The following is a 27,390-nucleotide window of genomic DNA, read 5'->3' as shown; positions in this document are numbered from 1 at the left end:
TCTCTCTCCCCTTTCTGTCTTCAGCTGTCCTGTCAAAATAAAGGCCTAAAATGCCAAAAAATATAATGCTTGGGGTGGGGTCACCAAATTGGTCCCTAAAGACCAGTTGTTTAATCTGACATTCTGCAGTTATGCAGGACTGAAATTCAGGCCTGTTGTCAGGGGGTTCAAAGTGTACAGATGACCAAGGCCCAGGGGCAGTCCATGCAAAGGTCTATGGTGCTAGATAGCGTGGAGGAGGTGCCCAATTTGGAAAATTGTGTCCCCCTGTCTATAATTTCTGACGGTGGGCCTGCTGAAATTATTCAGTAGATCACCACTAAAACTAATTCTGTTAGGAGTATTCATAACATGTCAGAAATCCAGACACTTCTGTGACCCTTCTGGTTCGCGCTGTTAATTCAGTTTTGTTCATCTTAATTGTCAGAGTGTCAAGTGCTAAGCTTACATAGTGTGGGCTGTTGATGATTAGCCTTGTGGCCTGGAGTCTCAGGTGATTGACCCACATAGTACAGATGAATGGGGGGGTGAGTGGGAGATGTAGTGTTGAATATCACCCTGGATAAACCTGTCTGAGCCGCTTCTTGCCCCGGCTGATCTTCAGTTACTAAACACGGACTGTCCGCTCACATCATGGAGTCACTCAGGTGATTTTCACTTGAAAGACAAAGGTTACCTGTGATAATTCTTAGAAAACAAAGAAATACTTTTAGTATAAGTTGTTGTGTCACACAATGCATGCTGTCAGTCCCTAGAAATATATGTTAAATGGTACATTCTCATCAGGCTCTCTTGGTTATTATTAATTCATTATAAAATTTACAAACTGCAAAAAGGGGCAGTTTTATTTAACTTTTTGTCATTACTGTCAACGCTTGTATCTGTCTGCGCGTTCGGATTAATAGGTGAAAGGTGATCGCTCCCGCACGAGGGGCGTGCAGCGACGTCACTGAGGGGGTTGCCCCGCTCCGTAAAGCAGTCCCACCACAGATTAACAGAAACGACGAGAGCGAAAATAAAGAGACTCTAACTTCAAAGTAAAAGCCACACAAAAAAAAGTAGGATATTGTAAATAACTTTAAAATACTGTCGTTTTACATGGTTAAATTATAACTGTCTTACATTTGATGTCACACTTCACATTTACCCGAAACACACACACACACACACACACACACACACAAACACCCAATAATATACTGTATATTTTTTTTACTTAATAAGCCATACAGAAACTGTTGGTTTCATTTGCCCAGGTCTTGGAACATCTAACCCTAATATAATGACAAATAAAATGTTGTTTGCCATTCTAAAGTCATTGAAAAAAATCTCTCTGTATACTTCATGTTTTGATTGTACCTACTGCCTGCTGAACAAAAAAAAACAAAAAACTAATATATTAAAATATCACATCAACCAAAACATCCATAGTGAAAGCTGAAATAATGTAAAATATTCATAATCACAATCAATAGTAAACAATAAAATGTTTAAAAATATCCTACTCCCTATCGAGTTTAAGAAAATCCCAACTTTTCCAGTCCATGTGCACTGTATTTGTATTTACAGGCTGTCAAATAGCACATAAATGAATCACAGTCTTCTCAATGATAGTAGAACAATGCGCGTTATAATATTGAACATAACGAGTCCTCTAAAGACTGGACGCATTCAATGTTTTAAGTGGTGCTTGGTGATGTGACGTAGCATTTGTAATCTCAACTGTCATCAAAACACAAGTTGTCAACAAAATTTTATCTTGAAAACTCTGACCGGAAATTCAGCTCCTTATTGTCGCTTGCTTGACGGTGGGCCAAGCACTGTAGCTTTCCGTCCTAATGAAAATAGCAAAGTGTGCACACTGTGCAGTGTCCTTGTATTCTGTCAGAGAGCGGAGGTGTCGCAGTCAGCAGCCTATACCGGAGAGAGGGTAAAGTGCCCGGCCTGGAGTGCCACTGTCATCGGACGTCAGGAACCAGAAAGTCCCGTGCCTCTGACTGACTGATCCCCCGGTTTGTGGAGCCGCTTTCTCCTTGGATGACCTACACGCAACCTCTCACAGGAGCAGCGGCCGTCGCTTCGTAGCCTACATCTGAACACCTGCTGGTTAGGAGGCGCAGCGGGCTGCCTGTTAATATACAACTCCCAACCAGGCAAAAATAACGAGTCTCTTGCAAGCGTCAGGCCGACTCTGGAGCAGCTAATCTGGGGAACAAAATAAGACGCGTCGCGAATTTCTTTTCCAACATCGTGGCTGCGTCAGGAGGAGCGGACAGCGGACTAAAAAGTTGGGAGTTGACGGTCAATGTGCGCACCTGATACGTAAGAAGACAAAGACAGGTCCTTTTAAACACAGACACTACAGAATACCTTGGCGTTCACATGATGTACACAATCACCAGAGGTCCCAGCAAACTTGTTACACAACGGAGGACAGGTCAGTGAATGGATCTCGTTATCTAAACGCATGATGTAACATCACATCAGATCGCTTTTTGGTCCATGAGGGAGGTTTTGGGGGCACTGCAGTGCAACAGTTAAAATTGTTCAGAGTTCACACGCAGCGTTTAAAGGTAACCCTGTACGGAAACAATTAAACTTTACTTTTGTCTCAAAAGGTCCCACGCAACAAATCGAGAGCAAATTCAGCGACTTGAAGCTCAAGCCGACGTCTTGGCTCTCATCAAAGTAAGTAGCTGCTCGAAGTCTTGTTTTACATTATTAATTTTACTTTGCAAAAAATGTTGATGCCGGCTGTTTGAGTATTCAACACGTGCGCCGTGAGTGCGGTCATGTAACACGTCGGTGACTTGGGTAACGTCTCTGCATCCATTATCGGACACTTAACCAGCCTTCATGTGCTGCTGGGAAATACCAGCTGGCAGCAACACCCCCGAAAGATACGCTCACTTGCCATTTAATAGGTGCACCTATCTAAAACCGATTAAGTCTATTACAGCAGCTCTACTTCGCTTATGGAAATGAGTTGGACAAATTATAAGAAACACCTCTCAGTGTAATGCAGTACCATTCAACAGCAGCACAAACGGCATACTCTAAAATAAACACAAAGTTGAATCAACGCCTCTTAACAGGTTTGCTTGATGTACCTAAAACACTGGCAAGTGAATTTCCAGTACAGTACTTGAGGTGAATTTGAAAGCAGAAGAAGTATCAACTGCTTTTTATAACTTAAGCAGTAAACTTAACTATCAGGATCAATTAAAGTAAGGTAAGGGCTTCTAGATTGACATTTTAGGATAAAGAAAGTAGTATCTGGTCACTTAGTTTTTTATTTTTTATTTTTTTTAAACCTTTATTTATCCAGGTAAGTCAATTGAGAACGATTTCTCATTTACAACGACGACCTGTCGCATTCACACAGTTACACATTCATACCTGGAAGCTGCCCAGTACAACCACAGTCTGATCCGCTGGCCAGCTGCACTGGAGCGGTTGAGGTTAAGGGCCTTGCTCAAGGGCACCTCAGTGGTGGTAATGAGGAAGGGACAATCGCTGCTCTTTCACTTTCCCCTGCCAGTCTGGGGATTGAACTGGCGACATCCCGGTCCCAAGCTCGCTTCTCTAACCTTTAGCACCACTGCCCACTTAAGCACAAATGAAACAAAGTGAAAACTTAGCAATGTCTTTCTGTAATCAAATCAGTGTTTTTTTAACTCCCTGCTGATGATGATAAAGACTGTGAGATACGGTTTAAATCTCTGAAAAAGCTTTGAGTAATGTTTGTTAATACCAAGAATGTATCTTTAATGAACCTCTAGATGCTAAATCTGAGGTTTAAAGCATCACTTAATGGTGTCAACACAAAGCAACCTGTAGGTCAACCATGACGTTTTAAATGAACTGGCAACCAGCATATTTTCCCTCACTAATACTATGAGATTTAACTCTTGTGTTTTTTTTATTTCACCTTTTTATTTAACCAGGTTAGTCTCATTGAGATATAAAATCTCTTTTTCAAGAGAGACCTGGCCAAAATAGCAGAACAAGTATGTTAAATAAAACAACAATTTACAATCACAAAACAATCACAAAAGAGGCAAAGACATCTCAAGTGCATTTCAATTAAATAAAAGTACCATTAGTTAAAACATTTGCACGTGTGGATGGACTCATGTTCTATGGTTTTAACATAACCTTTAAAATCGTTTAAGGAAATTAGACACTGTAGTTTGAGTATTTTCTGTAGGTCATTCCAAGTAGAAGGAGCAGCAAACATGAAAGCCTTTTTAAACATCGCTGTCCGGGCTTGAGGTACATTCAATGAAATAGTGTTCTGGGACCGTAAACCATAAGTACTCTGTGTAAAAGAGAGAAATTCAGATATGTAACATGGGAGCCTGCCTAAAATGCCTTTGTATATGAACATATAAAAGTGAGTAAGCTGGCGATTTGACAGAGAGGGCAAATTTACTGTGAAGTAAAGTGTACAGTGATGAGTGAGGGGTCTACAATTTGAAATGAACCTTAAAGCTCCATGATACACAGCATCCAACATCTGAAGACACTGATGGGGCATTCATGTACAACAGATCACCATAATCAATAATAGAGAGAAATGTGGCATCAACTAGCCTTTTTCTAGCGGAAAAAGTAAAACAAGTTTTGTTCCTAAAGAAAAAACCTAGCTTCAATTTCAACTTTTTTACTAGGTTCTGTATATGAAGCTTAAAAGAAAGGTGATCATCAATTAAAAATCCTAAATATTTATAAGATGAAACTACCTCAATTGTTTTACCCTGATCAGGAACAATATTCAAGTCTAACTCCTTTTTTCTTGAGTTTGAAAAGACCATTACTTTGGTCTTCTCAGCATTAAGCACAAGCTTTAATTGATAAAGCTGTGCTTGCACTCTGTCGAAAGCAGTTTGCAAGCATTCATACGCCTTCTTAATGGTAGCTGCACAACAATAAATAACAGTATCATCTGCATAAAAATGGAAAAATGCATGTTGGACATTTTCCCCCAGACAGTTTATATAAATAGTGAATAAAAGTGGCCCCAGAATGGAGCCCTGGGGAACCCCTTTACAGATTGATACATATTTTGACGTTAGGCCTTCAATTGTGTAGCTTGAGTCCTATCAGCGAGGTAGTTGATAAACCAGCCCACAGAGTGCTCAGTTTTGTTGTGATGCAGGCTGCCCTACTCCCCAAGCTGACATATTTGTTTATTTATTTATCTCATTCTGATCTCTGCAGCTCTCCGCCCCCAAAGATTGTGTTCAATCGTCTGAACGGGAAGCGCTACCACGGTGCAGCCACACAGAAGACCGCCAGCCCAGCAGAGGGATTCACTCCTGCACATGAAGAGAACGTCCGATTTGTGTATGAAGGTGAGGGCCGCAGGATCAGTAGATGAGTGGATGTGGGTCACAGTACGAGAGCAGACCTCCAGGGCCCAGGTTGCGATTCCAGGATTTTTTTTAAGTGGGGTGGCCAATAATCAGTCAGGTTGGGGGGGGGGGGTCAGGGGATTTTTATCAGAATACAGACTAGAAAGTCTGCTTAGAAATATAGGAAATATTGAATCGGTTAGAACAACACAATGTAATTTTGCTAAATAAAACACATCGCATTCATTATTAATTTTAATTGTTTTTATTTGCAACAAATTGTGTATCTAAATACAATACACATTTTCTATAGGCTCTTAAAGCAAAAATGTGGACAGTCCTCTTCGAAACATTAATTAGTCATGTGACAAGGGTTGGGAAGATGTTTTCACAGAACCATATAAAAATAAAGAACAATACACAATAGACCAGTCACTAGATAAAAAGAAAACCTTGCTGTACACGGTTTTCAGATAAAAGGAAACAGAACAGAAATAAAGTGCAATACACAATTTATTTCTTACAGCAACAAGTGCTCTACAGTCAGTTCAATATGTTTCTATTATCTATTCTATTTTGCACGGCTACATGTAAACGTGAATATTAGTGGAATTTTCACTTTCTTTAACCATGTAAACAGCTTAGTCGGAATATCGTCTTTTTCAGAATAAGGGCAAAAACCGGAATATTATGTGCATGTCAACATAGTCATTGTGGTGGGCAGATAATGTCCTGCATTCTCTACAATTTTTTTGTACTCCTTTACAACAACGTCCTGACTGAGAAGCTGCACTGGGGCTGGTTGGTGACTTTGGGTTCACAAATTGACCCATTTTAAAAATGTCAAAAATAAAGGGTGCCTGACAACAGGCCTTTTCAGTTAGAGCTGGAACAAACAGAAAATAATTTAGCAAGTTATTTCTGTCATTTAAAAAAAAAAAAAATAGCGAAGAAAAAGAAATTGCTGGTTCCAGCTGTTAAAAAGTGAGGATTTGCTGCTGCTCTTTCTCATGTATACTAGTTTAGTCGAACAACTCACGTTTGAAATGTTTATTATGACAGCAGAACATTGTGTTTGGCGGCCAGACTCTGTGTGATGATAACGGAGCTTCCCCCTGGCCGGAGCCTGCAGGTGGATGCTGGGCTGGTGGTGGGGCTAACAGCGGGCAGCGATACAGGTGCAGGGCAGTGGCAGCATTGGCAAGGCGGAGATGGGGAAATTGTGCAGCTTAAATAGACCGCCAAATTGAGAGGGTGTGTTTGGTTAATGATACGGGGAGTGAGGCATGTCACGTGTGTGTGGGTGTACACCAGTGCAGCTGGAGTTGGCTGCCTGAAGTCGCTCGCAGCCGTCGCACCATTTAGCGTATAAGACTATTTTTGAGTTTTTGACTGTTGGTGAAACAAAATAAACAATTTTATAGAAAAAATATGAATCGATTAACAAATGTATTGATTATTATTTATTGATGATAAAAACAATTGTTAGTTGCAGCCCTATTTTTCAATTTTCAGCAGCCGTAGTCATTTTACAGGATAGGTCTGTATAAAATAAAACGGAAGCAGTGAATTACGATACAGCCAGACAGTCAGATGGGTTGTGAAAAATAGGAGATGGCTAGTAACACCTTACACTGAGGGACCCACAATGTTGAGAAGTACCTAGTAGCTAGCACTGTGTTCTTATCTTCACATTATCTACTGTATATTCTTTGATTACTTTGAACCACTCGTTAATTGATTAAAGCTACATTGTGTAAGAATTTCTCCCATCTAGCGGTGAAATTGTATATGACAACCAACTGAATATTTTTTTTATAGCTCTTATTCTCGATCTTTATTAATGATTTACCGCAAATGTGTACTGACAGTTTAATTCACTTATATGCAGATGACACTGTAATATATTCATCCAGTTCTGATATTTCACAAATCCAATTATCTCTTCAATTTGACTTTAACCTAGTTCAAAAATGGTTTTATTCTAACAAACTCCTATTGAATAGAAAAAAATCATACACTATGTTATTTTGCAATAGACCGAATTCTTTGCCTATATCTAAATGCTGGTCAATTAGTTTTCTTGATAAAACAGATTTAACAATAGTTGAAGAATATAAATATCTTGGTCTTTGGCTTGATAACCAGCTTTCCTTCAAACCTCATATTAATTCAATCTGCAAGAAAATATATGGCCAATTGAAGTCACTTTATCGCTCTGTAGATTGTTTTTCACAACAGGTTCGAAAAAGAATTATAACTCATTTGTTACTTCCAATAATTGATTATGCCGATACCATATACGGGAATACCACAGATTCAAATCTTCGTCCTATTTCTGTACTTTATAATAGTCTTTGCAGATTTGTGCTTAGATGTCCTTATAGAACTCACCATTGCCAAATGTATGAGTCTTTGAACTGGCTGGCTCCCAAGTCAAGAATGCAATTCCACTGGTTACTACTTATTTTTAAGTGTATTCATTTCCATTTTCCTCCTTATTTGAAATGTCTTTTAGTTTCTTTTAATACACAGTACAATTTAAGGCATATGAATCAGCTCTTCTTTTATGTACCCAGAATTAACAAAGAAGTAGGTCGTCATGCATTTAAATTTAAAGCACCATCAGACTGGAACAATCTCTCTCGCTCGCTCAGAGCTATAACTTCCTTTAATGTTTTCAAATTATCTCTTTTTACCTATTTTCAAACATCCTGTTTCTGTTTCTGATCCTTCTTGTTTTTCTTATATACTGTACATGTTTGCAGTTATGTACCTGCATGTGATACTGAAGTGCATAAATATATTTATACCTTGTTTCTGTAATTGCATTTTCACAGATGGCTCACTGATTGATTTTGATTTTGGTATGGGCTAAAGGAAGGGATTAGGTTTGTGGGAGCATTGTTAGTGAGTGCGTGTATATGAATGTGAATGTTGTTGTATCTAAATGTTTGTTATTGTCTAGTGTTGTATTTACTTTGATGATGATTCTCCATCTTGATGTTTTCTTTTGTATCTTAAAGGACCCCCTTGAAAATGAGATGATGCATCTCAAGGGGTTATCCTTGAAAACAAATAAACAAATAGCTCTTCCTCCTGCGGTGGCTGAACCCGAAATGAGCTCTCTCCATCGTTCACATGCAGCTGTTCTAGCCACTCCAATATTAACTTTGGTCTTGTTGCTTTGCCTGTCGCATTGTCGTTTTAATTCTCTTTTTCGCTTCCCTGGCGAGTAATCTCCCCCTGGCATTCGTCACGGTGCCAATAGGTGTAAGAGGGCGAAATGCGGAGGGATGTGCCTCTTTGGCTAATGTATTTTAAAGATGGAGGAATACTTTGATTAGTTGGAAGTAATTACACATGAATGAGCACATATTTGTGAAAGAACAAAGGGGTTTTTGCTAAGAATGAACTCCAAAAAATTACACAATGTAGGTTTCATGTACATTCATTAGTTTCTTACCAAGTCCTTGGTATCCTCCTAAGAAGTCAGAAGTTTTGCAGTAACTCAAACCCCATTTCTGTGCACATTTTGGTACAGTGTACCAAATGAGGCTGTGTATATTTATGTATGTGTGTGTATTTTTTTATTTATATATATATATATATATATATATATATATATATATATATATATATATATATATATATATATATATATATATATATATATATATATATATATATATATATATATATATATATATATATATATATATATACCGGCACACTTTGAACAATGGCTGCACAAAAGAAAAGAAATGTGGCACAATTGCAAGAATTCCACTAACTGTCAACAGATGAACTTCATTAAAACCCAACAATGATTAAACATCCCGGCTGTGCACCACTCACCCCGTCTTTAAGTTTACCCAGCATGCCTCAGTGCTGGCCAATACTTCATGCCCTGGTGGAAATGAATGACTTGCAGAGCTGACTCAGCATGAACTAGTTATCGGTGTTACTGTTGGACCGCTGCCAGTACAGCCTGCTTTGTGGCGTCCTTTTGTGACCTTTTTGTGAATTTTGTGCCGTTCGCACCTAACGAAAAAACCCTCCGGCACATTCCGTCGAGTTGTTTTAAGATGGGAAAACTTGATGGGTCTCACTCCAGCTGAACATGACGACCCCCTTAAACCCCTTACACAGAGCCGAAACCTTGAGGCTTATCGCAGGGTGAAGACCTTAAGCAAATAAACCCCACGCCACAGACCAGTTTAGCCTTCTCACAACTATTTACATTATCTTAAAAATGGACCGAGTCAAAGTCAGCTGCTATGCAGTGGAAGCTTTCTTTAGTGATGTCTCGGAAATGTTAAGAGTGTCAGGGCTAAATTCAGAAATGTTGTAGAAAAAAACTTAAGTTTTTATAGCCGTTTAAATGAAAGCCTACATGGAGGTAGCAATTAAAATCCGATTCCTGTTGAAGTATGCATTGCAGTTAATTCAGCGTATATATATTTTGTGTGGGTTTGTGTTTGCTTGCAGCGTGGCAGGAGGTGGAGCAGAAGATGGGAGATGGGGAAGGTGGGGAGTCAACTGCCAGCCAGGGGCCCGTTCAGTACACTGAGAAGACTCCCAGTGCTGCGATGAAGAGTAAGTACCTGCTATCTCCACTTTTACACTGGGATCCCTTTGTTTCACCTGCTGAAAGTAAGTCTTCAAAGAATACGACAACGAAGTAAATCCGCCCTCATCAAATTTTGATCTCACTACTCCGTTTTATGGCATCCAAACAGATTACCTCCTTCCTGCTTTCTATAACCCCCTGAACTTTGAACCAGTAATTCTGCCAAGTTTTTATCCTCTGGTTATTGAAAGACCAGAGGAAAAAATGAATGGCTGCTTTCATCTGTTTCAGTGTTTTTTTGGCTCAACTTTATCCGTAGCCACTGCCAGAGGTTGACTGTTGTAATAGTCCGCTTTAATTTTTAACTCTAATTTGGTTATGGAGAACTGGCTGTTCCCCAGATGTTCCCAACCCATATACAGTATATAATAAACCAGGCCTGACTGCTGATGGTAGCGTGTCTTGTCTTTCCTCACACACACCTGTCTGCTCCGGTTCCTTCTGTGGCTCGCTGCCCTCAAAGGTTATGACCAAGGGGGGTAAGCGAGCATCCGCAAAGTGTACCTCCTATGTAGACATTTTGATGCTAACAAGCCATCACCTCCCGTTAGCATTCCATTGACTGCCATTCATTTTGGTGAATAACTTTACATCTGAAGCGTTTAAAGACCATTGTTGGTCCATTGTTTATTTCTAAAGAAACACAACAATGTATAAAAGGCTCCATTACCTTGTATCTCCCGTTATGACTCCGTAGCAGACGTTTTTGTAAAAAATAGGCTAACGATTGTGTCATAACCATGCGACTTTCTGTCGCATAGTAGATAAATTACTGTAGGGTTAATACAGCACCTTAGTGCTTGTTTGTACAGCATTTGATGTGAGGATTTGAGGCACTAGATTTTCATAAATGGCAGTTACAAAATGAGTAATTATTTTTTTTTGCCACGCTCGCGTTGTGGTTCTATGGACGGTTCTGTCGGTTGGATCGAGACTGAAATATTGCATTAACTTTTGCGTGGATTGCCTCAACATTTTGTAAAGACATTCACGATCCCCAGGGAATGAGGTCTACCTCCAGTGCCACCATGAGGTTGAAAGTTGTGGCCGTGGTTTTGAGTGAAATGTCTCCACAACTAGTTGGTTTGCCATTAAATTTGGTACAGACATGCATGTTCTCCTCCGAAAGAATTCTAATAACTTTGATGATCCTTTTGATTTTAAATGTAGTGTCATCTGGTTATAATTTCAGTTTGTCCAGTACTTTGGTGAATGACTAAATACCTGCAAAACAAATGCTTCTCCAATCAAATTATTTTTTTTAAGTGCTAATTAGCAAATGTTAGCATGCTAACATGCTAAACTCAATTTGTAAACATTGTACCTGCTAAACATCAGCGTGTTAGCATCATAATTGCGAGCATGTTAGCATGCTGACTTTAGCATTTAGCTCAAAGCCCTGCCTAACAGAGCTGCTAGCATGGCTGTAGACTGTCTTGTTTAAATTAATATAAATGTCCAGTTTATTTTTAAATTTTTGGATGAGATTGAAACACAGAATAAAAACAATAGTAACAGTTGTAATAAGTAATTCAGTATAGGAATTCACTTCCATACTTAGTTGCACAGATCATCCCTTGTTTCTTTCTAAAATGAACTTGACTTTGGTATCCATGTGACAAAATGAATAATTAATGAACAAAATGAATCAATCATAGAATATGGATTATGCTTTAATTTTGTGTCCCCTCTATCTTTGTTTCTGTACAGACTTTGTGCCCATCGACCTGGAGGAGTGGTGGGCTCAGCGCTTCCTTGCCAACATTGCCAACCTGTCCTGACCGGCTGAGGCTTTGAGGCGGGACAGGAAGCACGGCGTCGATGCTCCGCCGTGAGGGCATCACGAGGGTGGAGAGGAAGTGAGGCGAGCAAGTCTCCGGTATCTGCGGTGAAAAAGGGTCGTGCGTAATTAGGAATCTGATTTGATGCCCTGTGCTTCATGCTGCTGTAGATGCAACAACAGTGACCTAACTGAACTGTGACAGCGCCGACTCGAGGTTGTGCTGTTGTGAAGGACCCGTCTCTCTCGACGTGAATGACGTATCTGAGAGAAGTTGGGAGAACCCTGCATTCTTTCTCAAGTGTTCTCGGCTGTATGTACGTCTTGGCTGATCTTTGGATATAAATCTATTGAAGAGCAAAAAAAAAAAAAAAAAAAAGTAAAATGTTTTTCAAAAATGTCTTCGTGATGGAATTTATTAATTAGGCCACATTTTTACTGAGTTTTTCCATGAAACCTGACTTGATTGAAGCGTATTTATTCTGTTCATTCAATAGGATTATGTTTATACATAAGGTGACAGAGCGTGTGTAAAATTGAGACAAGACTCTGAAATTATTTTTTAATCAAAAAGAACTAATTGCAAACATGGACCACAGCAACATTTACTTTTTTTTTTTTTTTAATTTTCACAAAAAGGTTCATAATGCAACATTTAAAACAATACTTAAATTACAAAACCGGTCCTGAAGAAACATCTGTATTGTACATAGTTTAAAAGAACATGTTCAAACCTAAAGTCTACTCGAGTGCCAGCTGTCCAAGCACAACCACACATGTTCTACTGGCCTCTTCAGACAAATGTTCAAAGCACTTTAAAAAGGTGCCCTGCCACACACATTTCATTACTTTGTGGTGATGTTTGAAGTTCTACCATGGACTCTAAAAAATTTGTGGAAAAAATGCCTTGGTTACCTTGTTTCAAGCCATTCTAGTTTGGTATAGAAAGCCTGCGGAAAGACTCAGCTCGATTTCTGCCAGTTCTCAATATTCAACGAGCTAAGCTATTTGAATCTGATTGGCTAACAACTAGCCAATGAGAGCCTGGCTGTCAGAATCCTTTACCCAGCCCAACTGGGCGAGCTAATGAATAGTAATGAGCTCAGGCAACATGATGTCAGACTGACCAGCTTTTGTAATTGGCCTGATTTCTCTGCGTATTTCTTTTCAGTGGCTAGAGCTGACAGGAGGTAGCACTTCATTTTCACATTCACAACATAACAACACATATGGACCTAACATATTTCAAAAAATACAAGGAAAAACAGTTTTGTGTGGCAGGGCACCTTTAAAACCTGCCACCTGTCATCACAGTTTGGACGTAAACCTTTTTTTTTGTTTCAAATCATGGCTGTAACAGCTCTTTTCCTGCCCACTCCTCTGTCCCCTGCTGCTTTTGCCCCCCTGGCCGTCCTCTTGCCCCGCCTGCGGCCGGGTGCCGATTGGCCCGGTTTGGCCGTGGTGAAGGTGATGCACTGAGAGTCCAGGTAGTCCACCAGCTTGGCGGCACCCAGGCGGATCCCAGCTGCTTTGAGTCGCTCCTGGAGCTGGGACAAGACCAGAGGCTGGTACTGGAGGATCTGACCGTATAGTCGGGGGTCAGACAGGATTAAGGAGCGCACCGCCCGGAGGCGGTCCTGCAGGCGGTTCACTGCCTGGGAGGCAGAGATGCCGCCATCGCTGTCTGAGTCGGAGGAGAGGCACAGCTCTGGGTTGGACCTGCGGAGAGAGGGAAGTGCTTAGATGCACATACTGTATTTATGGATGTTTGTTTTTTTTCTTCAAAATACCATATTTATGCGACAACACATCGTCTTGTGACCCCAATTAGTAATGAAGCTGGAAGGAGTGTTTCTCTTATTAAATCTCATAAATGTGCTCTACAAAATCAACTACAAACACACAAGAGACAAATTGAAACTTGATTCCAAATACAAAATATTTCATAATCATGAATGAGTGCTGCAAACTACAGCTTTATCCAACAACTGTTTTCTTATAACCATTATTTTTTGTTTTGTCAAGAAAATGTCAGAATTGTGAAAAATGACCATCACAATTTCCCAGAGCCCACCATGACATATACATATTATAGATCTTGTTTTGTTTGACCAACACATTTTAAAGCATGACAGACCACCCTGGTAGCCTGAGCACAGCCTGGGCCGTTGTGCGACAGAATTTCTAGTGATCGTGTCATTTTGAGCGTGTACAAAATATTGATTGAGCCGTCCGAAAATACACAACGCATGCGCGATGCCTGAAGAATTGTGCAGTTACCAAACCCCTGAGATGATCCACACACTTGAGTAGACGTAATACCTTTCAGATTCTTCACTGGCGGCGGTGGAAGAGGTGTTGGAGCCCTGCGAGGCACACAGCAGCTCTGCCTCCTCCTCTCGCCGGGGTTTCAGAGGGGAGACGCCAGCGGGCGCTCTGGGCTCTTTAAAAGTCACTCTCTGGGCGCAGGAGGCCGGCCTGTTGCCAGGAACCTCCGAACCGGTGTGCGGGTGCTTCGTCCGAGCCGCGCGGCCCGCCAAGGGTGCCTCTCCCTCAGAGTCGGAGCTGACCAGCTGGTGGGTGTACTGGTGAATCTCCTTCAGTTTGAGGATCATCTGGCGCTTCGGTAAAGGCCGAACGCCAAACCTGCACAGAGATGAAGGTAAGGACAGACGTACAAACAGATGGACGGGAGACAAACAGCCTGAGATGGAGAGCCGAGCCAGACAGACTAAGTTGACAGCGACTCCGTGGGAGGTAATCGGATAGCCTGCTCAGTTAATAGCCTTGATTAGAAGAAAGAAGAAAAAAAAAAAAACGTGTGGCCCTTCTTCGCCCTCTCTTTAACACCAGGGATAGGAGTTAACCGACTGACCTGGTGAGCTTGTTCTTGAGCTCCGGTGTGTCCATGTCAGAGTAGTGGGGCAGGGGGGTGATGGCCACCAAAGTGCGACGCCTTTTATTGTGCGATGACGCTGATGAGACACGAACAGGAAGACATTGTTCAAGACCACAGAAATGTGCATATTAATGGAGGAAACGTGACTCCATTAAAGCAGCTACAGTTTTACTCTTTAATGGGATGGTTCGGAGTAATTTCACCTTAGGGTCCCCTTTGCACCATGACCTAGAGCCACACCCCGCGCCCCCCCCGAAGCTTTTTCCCCTTAGTCTAACATTGCGAGAGTTAGCGTTAGCGTATGTCTGCATGTTTTGGGCTAAAAAGAAATAAATAGAATAACTCTTAGTAGGAGGTCTTTTTACAAAACTTCAGATTCTGCATTCTAGTAAATTACAGAAAAGTACTGCGGCGACAGACTCCTTACTTGGTGTTTTGAGCTGGGTGGCAGGATTCACCCTCTGAGAGAGAGGAAGAGCCTCCTCCTCCTCCTCTTCCCAACTGTCCCATATTTGGGAGTCCAGGAGGCTGTGGATCCTCTCTGGCGTGGTGTGGGTGGGGGGGTCAGGTGGTGGAGGGGGGAAGGAAAGGCCCGTATGAGCCTGTACACTGGCGTGGGGTGGCGTACTGTGGCCTTTGGATGGAGAGGAGGCCGCCACACCGCCGTGGCTGTTCGATAAACGGACACCGGGACGGGACGGCGAAGGCTGGCGGCCGGTAGAGGAGGACGACCTGGCTGGATCTCCTTGTCCCAGGCTGCGCTCGCCTTGCTGGCTGGACGCGCCGCTGTCCTCCAGCCTCAGGCTGAAGCATCCCGGGTTGGCCTCCGCGTCTACGCAGCCGTCGAAACCCCACGAGTCGTTGAACGCTATGGGAGGCTCGTCCATGGCCGCGAAGCTCTGCTGGAAGCTGGATTCAGCAACTTCTGCCTCTCCGGCTTCCGCTTTATCCCGCGCACCTTCGTCACCCGTGGCTTCATTTTCGCACTCAATCTCTCCTACCTTCTCATTTCTTATTCCCCTTCTCCTGAGCTCAGGCCCCGTGCTGTTGTGACTGCTGGACTCAACCGAGCGGAGGCTACGACTAGAGGACACGCTGTGCCTCTGTGAACTTTGAGGACCTCTGTGAGAGGAAGACGAGGGTGGATCTGAAGGTTCAGACACGGGGGAAAGATAAAAGCTCCCTAGCTCTGTCTCCTCCAGGCTTTCCGATGGCGCCCCATCCCTTCCTGGACTTGTCCAGCTCTTATCGAGGTTGCTGCGGCGCGGGGAGCCGGCGGGAAGAACGGGGGCCATGTGGCGCTCTGTGTGCAGAGGAGTGCTGCTGTAAGGACGCGGCTGCATGTGGACAGGTGTGTCCTTCTTTGAGACGTTGGGTTGGCACGGGGGGAGAGCAGAAACTCCTCTCGCTTTACTCGCATCACAACTGCTTGCTCTTTTAGAACAAAAGTTGAGATCCAAGCTGGAGCTCCGGGTCTCGTCCAGGTTTAACTTGGGAACACGGTCCTCCGTTGGGCCAACGCGGGCACAAACTCCGGTCGGACTGTTGGACGTTTGCAGCCCGTTGTTCAACGGTAAAGCAGGAGAAGAGAAAACCGAGGCCGACGGCGAGGAGGTGTGCCCTTTAGGGAACAGCTGTGTCCGGCACATGCTGCTTTTGGTCTGAGTGGAGCTGGTCGTCGTCGTGCTTCTTCCGGGCTGGAGCGGCGTGGAAGGGATCAGCCAGGACACTTCCGGAGAACAGTCTGCTGGAGCCTGCTCCCACCAGGGACCCTGATGACTGTGAACCGGCGCCGCAGATGGATCATCGGGACTCAACTCTAAGCTACTGGACCGCTTATTCTCCGGCGTGGGTTCATCAGCTCTCGGGATTGGCCGGGGTTTGACCCGGGTGTAGCTCTGCAGTTTGTGGACGGCGAGGGGATGGGAATGTGGCGGAGGACTGCGGGGACTAGGAGCGACCTCCAACTCCTCGCTTGAGTCGGACAAAACTATGAGCTCGGGTTCCTTCATTTCCCGAGGCGATTCGGGAGAAAGAGGGACACAAGCTCGTTGGGGTCCTCGGCTGAGACCGTCCGTTCCCTTGTCGCCCCCGCCGCCGCGGCCACCCAGCGGACCAGGGGACTGACCCGGGAGGGGTAGGTTGGAGTAGGGTGGAGGGCTCAGAGAAAGCTCATCAACTACGCTCGCTGAAGACTGAAGCAAAGTTCTGCCGGACAGTTTAGAGGCGAGCTTATCAGGGGACTGGGGTTGGTGGGATTGAGGGGGGTGGGTCTTACCCGGGCGGGAAGTTGAAGGTAAGGAGGAAGGACCTTCTTCCTCGTAGACCCCCCAGGAGGCGGAGAAGAGGCGACTGTAGCTGCGGTCCAGGCTGGGGTCCGGCTGCAGGTTTTTTACGCTGTAGCCCGTTGAGATTCTTTGGGGTTTTGCGAACACTTCTTGTCCATCTTCACCCCCGTCTACCTCCTCCTCTATCTCCTCCTTGCTGTCTTCCTCCTCCTCCTCCTCCTCTCGCTTTCTCTGAGTGGCGGCAAACTCGTAGATCTCCTCCAGCTCTTCCTCGTTCACTTTCTCCTCACGGATCTCCCCGTCACCTGACGCGAGGCCATCGGCTTGATGATCTTCTTCCAATTCTCCCCCTTCGTCCCTTCCTCCGCCTGTATCCACGCCCTCGCCGTCTTCGTCCTCTTCGTCCCACATGGAGCGGAGCAGCTCCGTGAGGGCCTGCTGCGTTTGGTTGTTCACGTTCTCCTCCCGGTTCACGTAATCTTCCTCGTCTCCCCGAGTCGCTGCATCGTCCCGGCGGAGCTCGCAAAGCTGCCGTAGCTCCTGCAAGTCAAACCTATTAAAAACGTATATATTAAAAAACAATACCGACAAACAATGTAGACTTAGGAATGTTTAAACAATTTTGATATATCTGGAACTTGAGCCATTGTGAACTATTAAGTAGGGCTGGGTCAATTTTGATACCGGTACCGATACAAACACCGTGCGAATGTGTCGTTTCTTACGTGCGTAACGTAGAGTTTTCTCTGCCTGCGTCCACGACGTGTAACGTTAGACAGCCAATCGCCAGCATTATAAGATCTTGGTAGAAGCATGCTGCATGCTTATTGGCTCACTGATGCTAATGGGATTTACTTCTTAGGTATTGAAATTTGCTATTGAATGACTAGGCATTTTTCGATACTATAGAGCAGAGATCTTCAACAGGTGGTCAGGGACCCCTAGGGGATCCTCAGAGTTACTGTAGGGGGCCCGCCAAATTATTGTTTTTTTTTTCTTTTCTTTTTTCAAAGAAAAATTTTAATATCTTAATATGAATCAAACATATTATTTGCAATATTAGCAAATATAAATCAGCTTCACAATTTGTGAAAAAAAAACACCACTGATAATAGGCTTACTGGCCCATAAGTAAGTCACTAAGATCCATGAGTACAGTTAATCCTAAGGATTTACTGTGCCACATGTATGTTTTACATTAAAAGATGATTTTTAAAATCATGCCAACAATTATTAATTGAATAGCTTAGTATTCTATGCACTAAAAATGTATGGCCACACGTTATTGTAGGTCCAGTTTAATATGCAACTTAATTTTATACAATATATGTAGTAGGGGGTCCCTGCGCATGTCTCTTTCAGTGAAGGGATCCTTGGCTTAAAAAACCTTGAAGACACCTGTTATAGAGGCAATGTACTGTATGTGGTGGAATATGCTGCTCTTTGTGTCATTTAATTGCCCCCTGGGGATGAATAAAGTGATTTGAATTTAATTGAATTCGGTCAGTGCCTAAAAAGTACCAAATACGGTACCCAGCCCTACTGTTAAGTAACAGCTGAGCGGACTCTCTTTACTGTGATTATGGGAATTGAAAGTCAGACAGCAGAAACAAGTACACAGAATCACAGCAAAGCAGCTCTGATTTCTTTACAATAGCAATACATTCTGCTGCTCAACATACGATACAACACATCAGTACAGAAAACTGAAGGTCAGCAAATTAGCTTGACCCAGAGGTGGACCAAATTGGTTTTGAATCTAAGACTAAAATGTATAAATGTCCTGGCTCGTATACTGCATACGAACCTGGATGCGAGCTCCAGTACGTGAGGCCGAAGCGATGCGGGGATGGAGCAGCGGGCTGTGTAGAGATACTGCAGTAAAGCAAACACCGCCTGTCCCGGGACGTCATTCATCAGCACCCTCTGAGCTGCAGGCACGCCTGCCTCCTGCACCCCAAAACCACTTTCATGAACCTGTGAGAGGAGCAGAGGAACAAGGGAAAAATATGATGATGATGTAGACCTTGACTGAGTATTTAAAACTATGATTTAGAAAAAAGATTCTTGTCCATTACAAAGTGTTTTGGGTAAGTTTAAAAAAAAAAAAAAACACGCACACATTACACATTCCTTCGAGTACAAAATTCTCAAGAAAACAACAATACCCTTGTATGAAGACTAACAGGTCCACAAATCACTGCTAAGATCCTTTCGACTAAACTGGAAAGCCACAAATCCACTGGAAAGCCTCTGCTCGGCCTAATTAGAGAAGCTGAAACTGCTGGCTGTCCAGTATTGTGAAAGACTTTAGTCTTTATGTCCCTTTAAAACTTCCAGTTATACTACATCTATTATTTAAAAGCCAGCTATGAAAATAGATTTCGACATACAGTGAAGTATGCAGTCCTGGTTCTTATATTATCAGGGCTGTGCTTAGCAACACACACAGTAATACATTTTACCATTTCTGCCAGCAGGGGGCATCGGGCATACACCATGAAGGAATGAGCAAAGTAGATCTCTCCACTGTCCACCTGGAGCTGCAGGTCACTGAGCTGAGCGTTGTTCACCATGCTGCTCAGCTCTGATGCCAGTCTGGATAGTGCCACCTACAGAGGAAACACTGGGCTCAGTGCAATGCAGAATGAATACGTAAAAGACACAAGACAAGAGACATAATATACTGCGTGCGTCATCTCAGTTTGGAAAATATCTTTGGAGTCCTGAGAAAAAATAAATAAATAAAATAAAAATAATAATAATACAAAAAAGCCTGACACACTAACCCGACGGCCGACCGTCACTCAGGACTGATCAGTCGACTCCCCGAGATCCAGAAAGTGCCTCAGAACACACCGAAGCGACGCCAACTTGAGTGTGTAATACATCTCCATAACAGCAGGCGGCGCTAATCTGTATTGTCACCCAAAAAAAGAAAACTTTGTCTGGCTGCTCCCGGATTTTTCAACCGGGCATAATGGCGACTCGTTCAGAATACGATCTCATATTTTACACAGACAGTTCACCGAAACGTGTTTCTGAAAACATTTTAAGCGAGAAATAGGCCGTGCAGTTGCTGAATCTGTCTTCATTTCAGATCGACAAAGGTCAGTTTAAAAGATTTTCAGCAGATTTTGAGAGGCTTAGTCACGCTCATTCGGCTCATCATTTCCGGGTTAACACGCCACCAATAAGATTGATCATGGAGTCCAACTGCCCGCCCTCCAACACAACAAGTCAGGTCGGCCAAAATAAAGGCCGAAGGCTCCTCGGACGGACGACGGCACGGAACACACCGAACAGACTCGAGTCACTGACCTCGCCAGACTGTCCGACAGCCGATTACAGGCTTGGTGTGCAACTGCCTTAAGAAAGACAAGAATTACTCTACAGAAATAAAGAAATAAAAGATGAGACATCGGGATCCAGGTTGAAAGAATTAGTGTGATAACGAGTGCTCTTACTGATCGGAGGCTGCTTCGCTCTTCGTCTGCCCCTGGCTGATCCACCGTCCTCGTCGCTCGGCTGCGAGCGGCCTCTGAATGTGTCGCTTCTGGCAGGAAGCCGCTCGCGCAGAGGCCAGCCTCCTCCTCCTCCTCCTCCTCCTCCTCCACCACCACGAAGCCGCTCAGACGAACGTTTGGGATCTGACTGGCCCGCTTGTCTGTGGGAACAAAGACGTTTAGGACCCAAACTGATGACCAATTAAGACACTACTTAAACTACTTGGATTGGTGCGTTTCTCCCATGGGTTGCAGTGTAGCAGTATACTTGAATTCAAAAATTGAAATTTAACAAATACATTTAGAAGGGATATACAGTATAATCAAGGTTTGCTGTTTTACACAGAGTTCTTAACCAGAACAGTGATTTTCACCCAGATTCTCCCCACCCTTCCAAAAGTTTTTTTTGTGTTTTAAGCCAGTAGAAGACTAATCCTCTTGTGTCAAGTACAGCTCAGAAAATGCTTCTGGTAATACAAAGTAAAAAAAAATAAATAAATAAATAAATAAAAAGTACATATTCACTCTTTTTTAAATATTCAAAATAAACACTGAATCGCAATATTCAGAGGGTACAACTATAAACAAACAAAAATGAACACTAGGTGTATTGTATATACCAAAGGATACATCACTTTGGAGAAACAAAAATATTTTGGTGGACTTTGCACAAGATTATTTGAAACCCAACTGACTGTGCTCGTGAGAAGCTACGGCACGAAAACAAGCACATAGCAAACATGTCTTAATGCATAGTGAAGGGTTTACAACCACAGCAAAAGGACATAAAAACATTGCAGATTAGCAAATGTCAGTTTTCTCTGCCTGTGCATTTAAATACGAATTAAAGATGCAGTAGGTAAGTCTTATAAAACTAACTTTCTGTCACATTTGCTGAAACTGACCCTATGTTTCAGTAGAACTACATGAATTATGTAATATAAAAAAAAATCCAGCTCCTCTGGCACCACCTACAGCCTGTACTGCGATTGGCAAAATTCCACCGCTCCCGCTTGATTTTCTCCAATCAGGGCCACGGGGGTCTATCTGCCTGTCAATCACTGCTCAGGCATGTACACGCATATATAGCGTTCTCCCCTCCCCCCTCCCTGCGCACGAGCTGCAGAAAGGTTTCCCTAAACTCGGGTGAATATTGGAGTGGCTTTTCAGAGGTAGCGAGAGCTCCGGGATTTTAAAGATCTGAAGAATGATGCAGATGTAGCCACATTTCTTCTCGACAGGTAACATAATTACCATGAATGATTTATCTTTCACTTGGTTATTAGTAGTCAAAAGTCCACAAAGCTACGTTGGTGAGGATAATAGTAACGTTTGCACAGTCGTCGGTCAGATATGATGCTGAAATGGCTAACGCTAGCCTGCTAGTTAGCATCGTTTTACTGTTGGTGAGTAAAGTTAACATTGTGTTAGTGTTTAGTTATTGAAAATGTTGTCTGTCTGACATGCCGGCAGTTCTGTCAAACTCCGTTGTGTGGGAGGGGCTTAGGAGACGGTTTGGGCTGCAGCAGAAAGGGGGGAGGGACTGAGAAGTTGTCGATGTTCAAATTTGTTAGCAAAGTCCTGGCTCTTCACAATCTTACCTACAGCAGCTTTAAAAATTGATTTACCATCGAGATATATTTGTACAGATTTCTTCGTGTACCTTTGTCAGGGCCCGAAGCAGTGTGACCATACTGGGTGAGGGTCACACCATCTTCAGCCAGCTCCATCAGGTCCATCAGGAGCTGCCCAGTCCCCGGCGTGGAGGGAGCCGTCTGAGAGGAGGAGGGCAGCGTGGAGGCCCTGGTCACTGGGACAGGAGTTCCTTCGCTCAAAGGTTGGACAGAAGACGCAGGCTTGTTGACGGTGCTGGAGGTGGCTGCATCGGTCTAGAAGTGGAGGAGAACAGTATCGATTTTAACGCGGCTGTGGGATTTGATCCACTGGCAGCTGTTACTGATACATTATCTCCCTTTCAGAGTTTCACACGTTTTTAACCTCAGGGATGCAAACTCATCCGGGGGGAAAAAATGTGACAAAAGATGCCCCCCCCCCCCCACCTAGGATAGGACAGAACTACCAGACAGAGTGTGGTTCTCGATCTTGAGCGGCATAAGTAAAACAAAGTATGCAAACATGTCTCTGGTCTCTCTTACCGTTGCCGATTCCCAAGGCGTGATGAACTCACTGAGCTCTGGAGTGTAGAAATCAGACAGACGGGTGGAGGCTCGGCCCTGTAGTGTGCTCTTTTGCCAGAGGGGGGCAGCACCGCTCCAGCCAGGCAGACTGCTGGGGCAGCGGGTCGGGGTGGGGGGAGAGGGGGGCCGACTGCGTAGGAGGAGGGCAGAAACGCGTTCCTGCAGCCTCGCCAGAGCCACCTCGGCATCCTGAACGAGGAGGAGCGGAGGAGGGCGAGGGATGGCGCCCTTTTTCCTCTTTCCGCGCCCCTTACCTGCACCAAGATGAGCAGAGGAGAGAGAAGGGGTCAGATGATGTACCTGCAGACCTGCATAGAGAAGTATAATCCCACATTTCTTTGTCTAATAAATATATATATGGCTTTAGGTTAAAAAAAGCAATAATTTCAATAGTTTGTGCCTTTCATTTTGTGTTGTGGTGTATACACTGCTTCAGGCCTTGCCAAAGGTAACACACATGCAGACACACAGATAACATAGGGATGTTACGGTACCCGTGTCTGGCCTCCACTTCAACGCTGGATTCATGGAGAGGTGAGAGGCAGCCGTCTTTGTTTGGGAGTGCCTCTCTGGCTCCCTCTCGCCCTGCTGCTCCTGTTCCAGCAGGGAGGAGGACAGAGCCAAGGCCACCATGGTGTCTTCGTCCAGGGGTGCAGTCTTCTTCCTGGGTTTCTTCCTCACTGGTAGGCCTGGCTTGGATGGGCATTTTCTTTTAGTTCCACCAGTCTGTGTGCTGAAGCGGGGGAAAAAATAGACAAAAGGCTAGAAAGAGGTGTGATTAAGCCCTGTAAGTACACATACTAAAAATAAAACTACTTTGTTAGGTAATAGGCAAGCTATTCTTATTGGCAAGAAAATATTGGCAAGAAATGAAACATGATCAGGTTAAGCTCAACATTCTCCATTTGTTAATCATATGCAACCTTTAGACCCGGGCTATCAGAGAAACTCGGACCATGTGTGGATCATCATCAGCCAAATTTTGATGCAAAAAATTTTCATAGAGCAGGTGCATCAACTTTTGCCAGTGACAGAAAACTCAGAGCTATATTAAGGTACTTTGTTGCGGCCCGGACTGAAGCACCTGAGGCTGACTCACAGTGTGTTAGCGGTGGGGACGTTGGGGGTCTCCTCAGTCTGTCTCTGCAGAGCCTGCAGCAGCACAACCGGAGCGACACCCATGTCTGCGGAACAGCGCTTCAGGTGGGCCAAGCGACTCTTCTGGGACTTGAACTTCTTGCCACAGATGGGACAGTCAGGCACACCGGGAGGTGGAGGAGGGGGGGCTGGGGCACTCTCTTCGCTCTCATCCAAACACCTGCAAAGAGGCATCATTCTCACTTTCAGTGGGTCCACTTGTTTATCACTTGTCAATTACTTGCAGTCAAGAAGTGTTAAGTTAATTTGTCTGCTGGAAATCACTCTGGGTAAAAGCATCATTCAAAAGGCCTACAATGTGTCCAAACCTGTTGAGATGCTGTGTTCGCCCCTCAGGTGTCATATGTGACAGGTCTCTGTGGCAGATCTGACAGAAGAAGAGGCCTCCGTCCTCCAGGTCCACCGTCTGGGCCTCTGCTGCCTCCCTGTCCAGCTCCTGCTGCAGCCGCAGGGCCAGAGCTTCATCGCTGTCCAGGGATTCAGGGCGGAGATCTGGGCTGAAAGACTCTGGAGTATGTAGGTACACACGGGAGTTGTCACATAGGGATACAAGGATGTGCTAAGCTTACATTTGAACTGGATATGAGAACTAGGCTTGATGATAAATTAATCAAATATTGTGACTTTTCTTAGTCTTAAGAGCTACAATACAGTCTGAAATCGTTACACTTTTCTATTTGAATGAATGAAACACTGGATGTTTTTATCTGCTTGGCATATTATCCATATCCTTTCTCACAATCTCCGTGTTAGTAAATGTCTTCTAAAAGCTCTGATAGATAGCCCATCATCAAAATACTGCTGCAGTAGCAGTATTGGATTACAATGTTGAGATTCACTCAATATCAGCCACCTCTACTGTATGCATCACAGAGATGTGAAAAGACAAAGCAGCTTGTATTAACTCAACCATGGATAATAATGACATATTTTAAAAAGGCTTGAAAAAGCAGAGAGAGAAAACCACATCTGTATTCCCTCTGTTCACATGGCAACAGTGGCTGCATGCTAACAACCTGTGCTAAGAGCATAATCACCTTGTCTATGTGTCAGAGGTGGAGGGGGGACACAGTCGTCCTCATGATTTTTTGGCCTGCTGCTGTCCTTGTGCACCATCCTCTGTGGACTGGCTCGCTTGAACTGTTGCATTCTGTGCAGTACTTCGTCTTTCGCTGCCAAACATCTCTCAGCACTCGGTCCTGGTGCTGCTGCTGGCACAGCGGACGACTCGGCATCTCCTGAATCATGTCCAGTCCCTCCACAAACCACATGCTCATCTGCACCTGCACCAGTACAGACAGGCTGGGTCCCAGCACACGCAGACCCAGAGTCTGCAGCTCTTTTGTTTTTTCTTCTGTCTCCATCGCTTGCCTGACTGGAGGGCTGATGCTCTGCTTTCCGCGCCTGTCTGGACTCACTTGGTTTCTTGCGGACTCGTTTTAGCAGCTTTGAGCAGAGATCTACAAAATCCTGGTCCGAGTCATCCATGATGGTGCACTTTGTCTCACATTAAAAAGGCCAAGCATGTCCCAGCATGTCCCCAGCTGTAACGACCAGCCTGCAAAGAGAGCTGGTTAAAGATGGAGCAACTGGGTGTCCAAAGTTGGGTTTATGGACCAATAAGAGTCCCTGCGACAGATGGACAGTTTAATTACAAATGATGTTGTATTCGGGATAATTTCCTGACAAATAATGTTTGAAAGCGTAGCTGTTTGTAGTGGAAATATCAGTTAGACAGAAAGCAGTTATCGTTAGCTAGCTAACGTTAGCTGGCCAACGCTAACACTTTATCCTCACCCAGGTTTGATGAATTCAGCTTTTAGCTTTCCGCCTCATCGTTGCTCATTCACGACTCTGTCACAATGGCGAGTCTCGTTGATTTTAAAATACCCACAGCATTATATATCAATTATATGGTTAATAACACAGCCAAAAGGCCAGTGAGGTTTGTTTTCATTTCAAAAGTAATCTTCTTCTTCTTCTTCTTCTTCTTCTTCTTCTTCTTCTTCTTTTGGTTGTATGGCGGGTTGCAGCCGTCACTTATAAGGTGCATACCGCCACCTACTGTACCGGAGTATATAACATGCACGATATAATATCCCTGGATTTCTTTACATCATTGATGTCATAGCGTAATAAAAAAACGGTAAATAAAGTAATACTTAAATATTGCTAAATTTGGTCAATCAGCTTTTTAATTTACTGTAGAAAAGTGGAACTTAATTCCACTTCACATTAGATATTGTGCAAGTCTTTAAGGACAGTTTTAAAATGTCCTTAAAGACTTGGCTGAAGGCGAATCAACTATGTGATCATTGATCTTTTTATGGAATGTATATTTTGTGTTCTGGTTTATACGTGACGTAATGCTTGTCACATGTTTGTTGTTACGGTTGTCTATATTGTCCTTTTATCTCCCTTGCACAGGGACCACATATGTAAACTAGAAAATGCATTTCCTGCAGAAAATGCGTGGGAATGCTGAATTGCTGAATTGCTAAAGCTAACTGGATGAATAGCTTAAATCTGTAAGAAGAAGTTGAAATAGTGAGAATAGTTGAAAAAGTGGAAATCGTTAAAAAGTTCAAAGTTGACGCTAAACTGAATTGTTGGCTATAAAAGTTGAAAAATGACAAAATATGTAGAACATTGTGAGGTCTTTAGCTGAAGTTGAAGAATAGTTGAAAAAGTGGAAATCGTTTTAAGAAGTATGAATTTCATTAAACAGCTATATTTGACGCTAAACTGAACTGTTTGCTTTAAAGGTTGAATAATGACAAAATGTGTAGAACATTGTGAGGTCTGAGTAGATTTTCTAACAGATAATGACTCACATATGCAGAAATATGAAACAAATTGTATGAAAAATCTTAAAGCTCAAATGCATTGCACTGCACTGCTGAAACATCTGGCAAATTTCAGAGTTGGAAGCTAAACTGCATTACCTACATAAGTGAAGAGCTTGTTAGAAAAGCTGGAAGAAATATTTTTATTATTATCAGATATAGAAACAGCATAAATCTAGCTGAGATGAGATGTGAAATATATTAGGTGAAAAGAATGGGGCTTAACAAGAAGAAAGAGAGGAAAGAGAGAAGGAGAGAGAGAGGAAAAAGAGGAGAGGAAAAAGAGAGGAAAGATAGAAACATTGAGGAAGAGAGCAACTTTGACTAAAATTGATTAAAAAGGCTGAAAGTTTAAAGACTTTGTATTATTATCAGCCATATCCATTGCGTAGAACAAACAAGCATGAGCCTAAAGAGCTGAGAGGTGGATATATTGGCTGAAAAGAAACGGGCTATATACATGGATGAAATCACAAATGACCCTGGAGGGAGAGACAGAAGGAGGAAGGGAGAGAGGGAGTGAGAGAGAGGAAGGGAGGGAGAGAGAGAGAGAGCAGACAGAGAAAGGTGATGGAAGGAGAGGAAGTTTGAGAAGGATGGAGGGAGGGAGAGACAGAGGGAGGGAGAGACAGAGGGAGGGAGACTAAAGGAAGGAAGGAGGGGAAGAGAGGAGGGAGGAAGACAGAGAAAAGAGAAAGAAGGAAGGAGGGAGGCATAGAGAAAGA

General features: G+C 43.5%; 2 protein-coding genes across 3 annotated transcripts; one reads left to right on the top strand and one right to left on the bottom strand.

Annotated features, from left to right (window-relative positions):
- The first annotated feature begins 1,805 nt into the window (after nucleotides 1-1,805).
- On the top strand, nucleotides 1,806-12,154 carry mcrip2 (MAPK regulated corepressor interacting protein 2). Its single transcript, XM_039791367.1, has 5 exons — nucleotides 1,806-2,437; nucleotides 2,619-2,688; nucleotides 5,224-5,357; nucleotides 9,849-9,956; nucleotides 11,701-12,154. The coding sequence occupies exons 1-5, from the start codon at nucleotides 2,383-2,385 to the stop codon at nucleotides 11,769-11,771; spliced, it is 438 nt and encodes a 145-aa protein (XP_039647301.1). The 5' UTR covers nucleotides 1,806-2,382; the 3' UTR covers nucleotides 11,772-12,154.
- A 790-nt stretch (nucleotides 12,155-12,944) lies between these two features.
- Nucleotides 12,945-25,867, bottom strand: slx4 (SLX4 structure-specific endonuclease subunit homolog (S. cerevisiae)). Of its 2 annotated transcripts, none has more exons than XM_039791035.1 (14): nucleotides 25,617-25,867; nucleotides 24,857-25,448; nucleotides 24,128-24,326; nucleotides 23,761-23,979; nucleotides 23,156-23,394; nucleotides 22,620-22,915; nucleotides 22,127-22,352; nucleotides 20,425-20,624; nucleotides 19,423-19,569; nucleotides 18,765-18,934; nucleotides 15,097-17,510; nucleotides 14,646-14,745; nucleotides 14,093-14,416; nucleotides 12,945-13,489 (listed from the first exon to the last, which is right to left on the bottom strand). In XM_039791035.1, the coding sequence occupies exons 2-14, from the start codon at nucleotides 25,305-25,307 to the stop codon at nucleotides 13,111-13,113; spliced, it is 5,364 nt and encodes a 1,787-aa protein (XP_039646969.1). In that variant the 5' UTR covers nucleotides 25,308-25,448; nucleotides 25,617-25,867; the 3' UTR covers nucleotides 12,945-13,110. The 2 variants fall into 2 exon arrangements, with proteins under 2 accessions (XP_039646969.1, XP_039646927.1); XM_039790993.1 differs by having other exon boundaries at nucleotides 24,857-25,377; nucleotides 25,617-25,866.
- Between the last annotated feature and the right edge of the window lie 1,523 nt (nucleotides 25,868-27,390).

Source organism: Perca fluviatilis, chromosome 1 (assembly GCF_010015445.1).
Source record: "Perca fluviatilis chromosome 1, GENO_Pfluv_1.0, whole genome shotgun sequence".
Classification (NCBI taxonomy): domain Eukaryota; kingdom Metazoa; phylum Chordata; class Actinopteri; order Perciformes; family Percidae; genus Perca; species Perca fluviatilis.
This window is presented reverse-complemented; position numbering and strand designations above follow the sequence as displayed.

Bases quoted from the DNA above. Each gene is read 5' to 3' on its own strand.
- mcrip2 (XM_039791367.1), top strand. From the start codon at position 2,383: ATGATGTACACAATCACCAGAGGTCCCAGCAAACTTGTTACACAACGG. The intron at 2,438-2,618 runs GTCAGTGAATGG...TTGTCTCAAAAG, and splicing joins TGTTACACAACGGAGGACAG to GTCCCACGCAACAAATCGAG. The intron at 9,957-11,700 runs GTAAGTACCTGC...GTTTCTGTACAG, and splicing joins TCCCAGTGCTGCGATGAAGA to ACTTTGTGCCCATCGACCTG.
- slx4 (XM_039791035.1), bottom strand. From the start codon at position 25,307: ATGGATGACTCGGACCAGGATTTTGTAGATCTCTGCTCAAAGCTGCTA. The intron at 23,980-24,127 runs GTTTGGACACAT...GCCTCTTTGCAG, and splicing joins CGAACACAGCATCTCAACAG to GTGTTTGGATGAGAGCGAAG. The intron at 19,570-20,424 runs GTAAGAGCACTC...TTTCCTCTGTAG, and splicing joins AGCGAAGCAGCCTCCGATCA to GTGGCACTATCCAGACTGGC.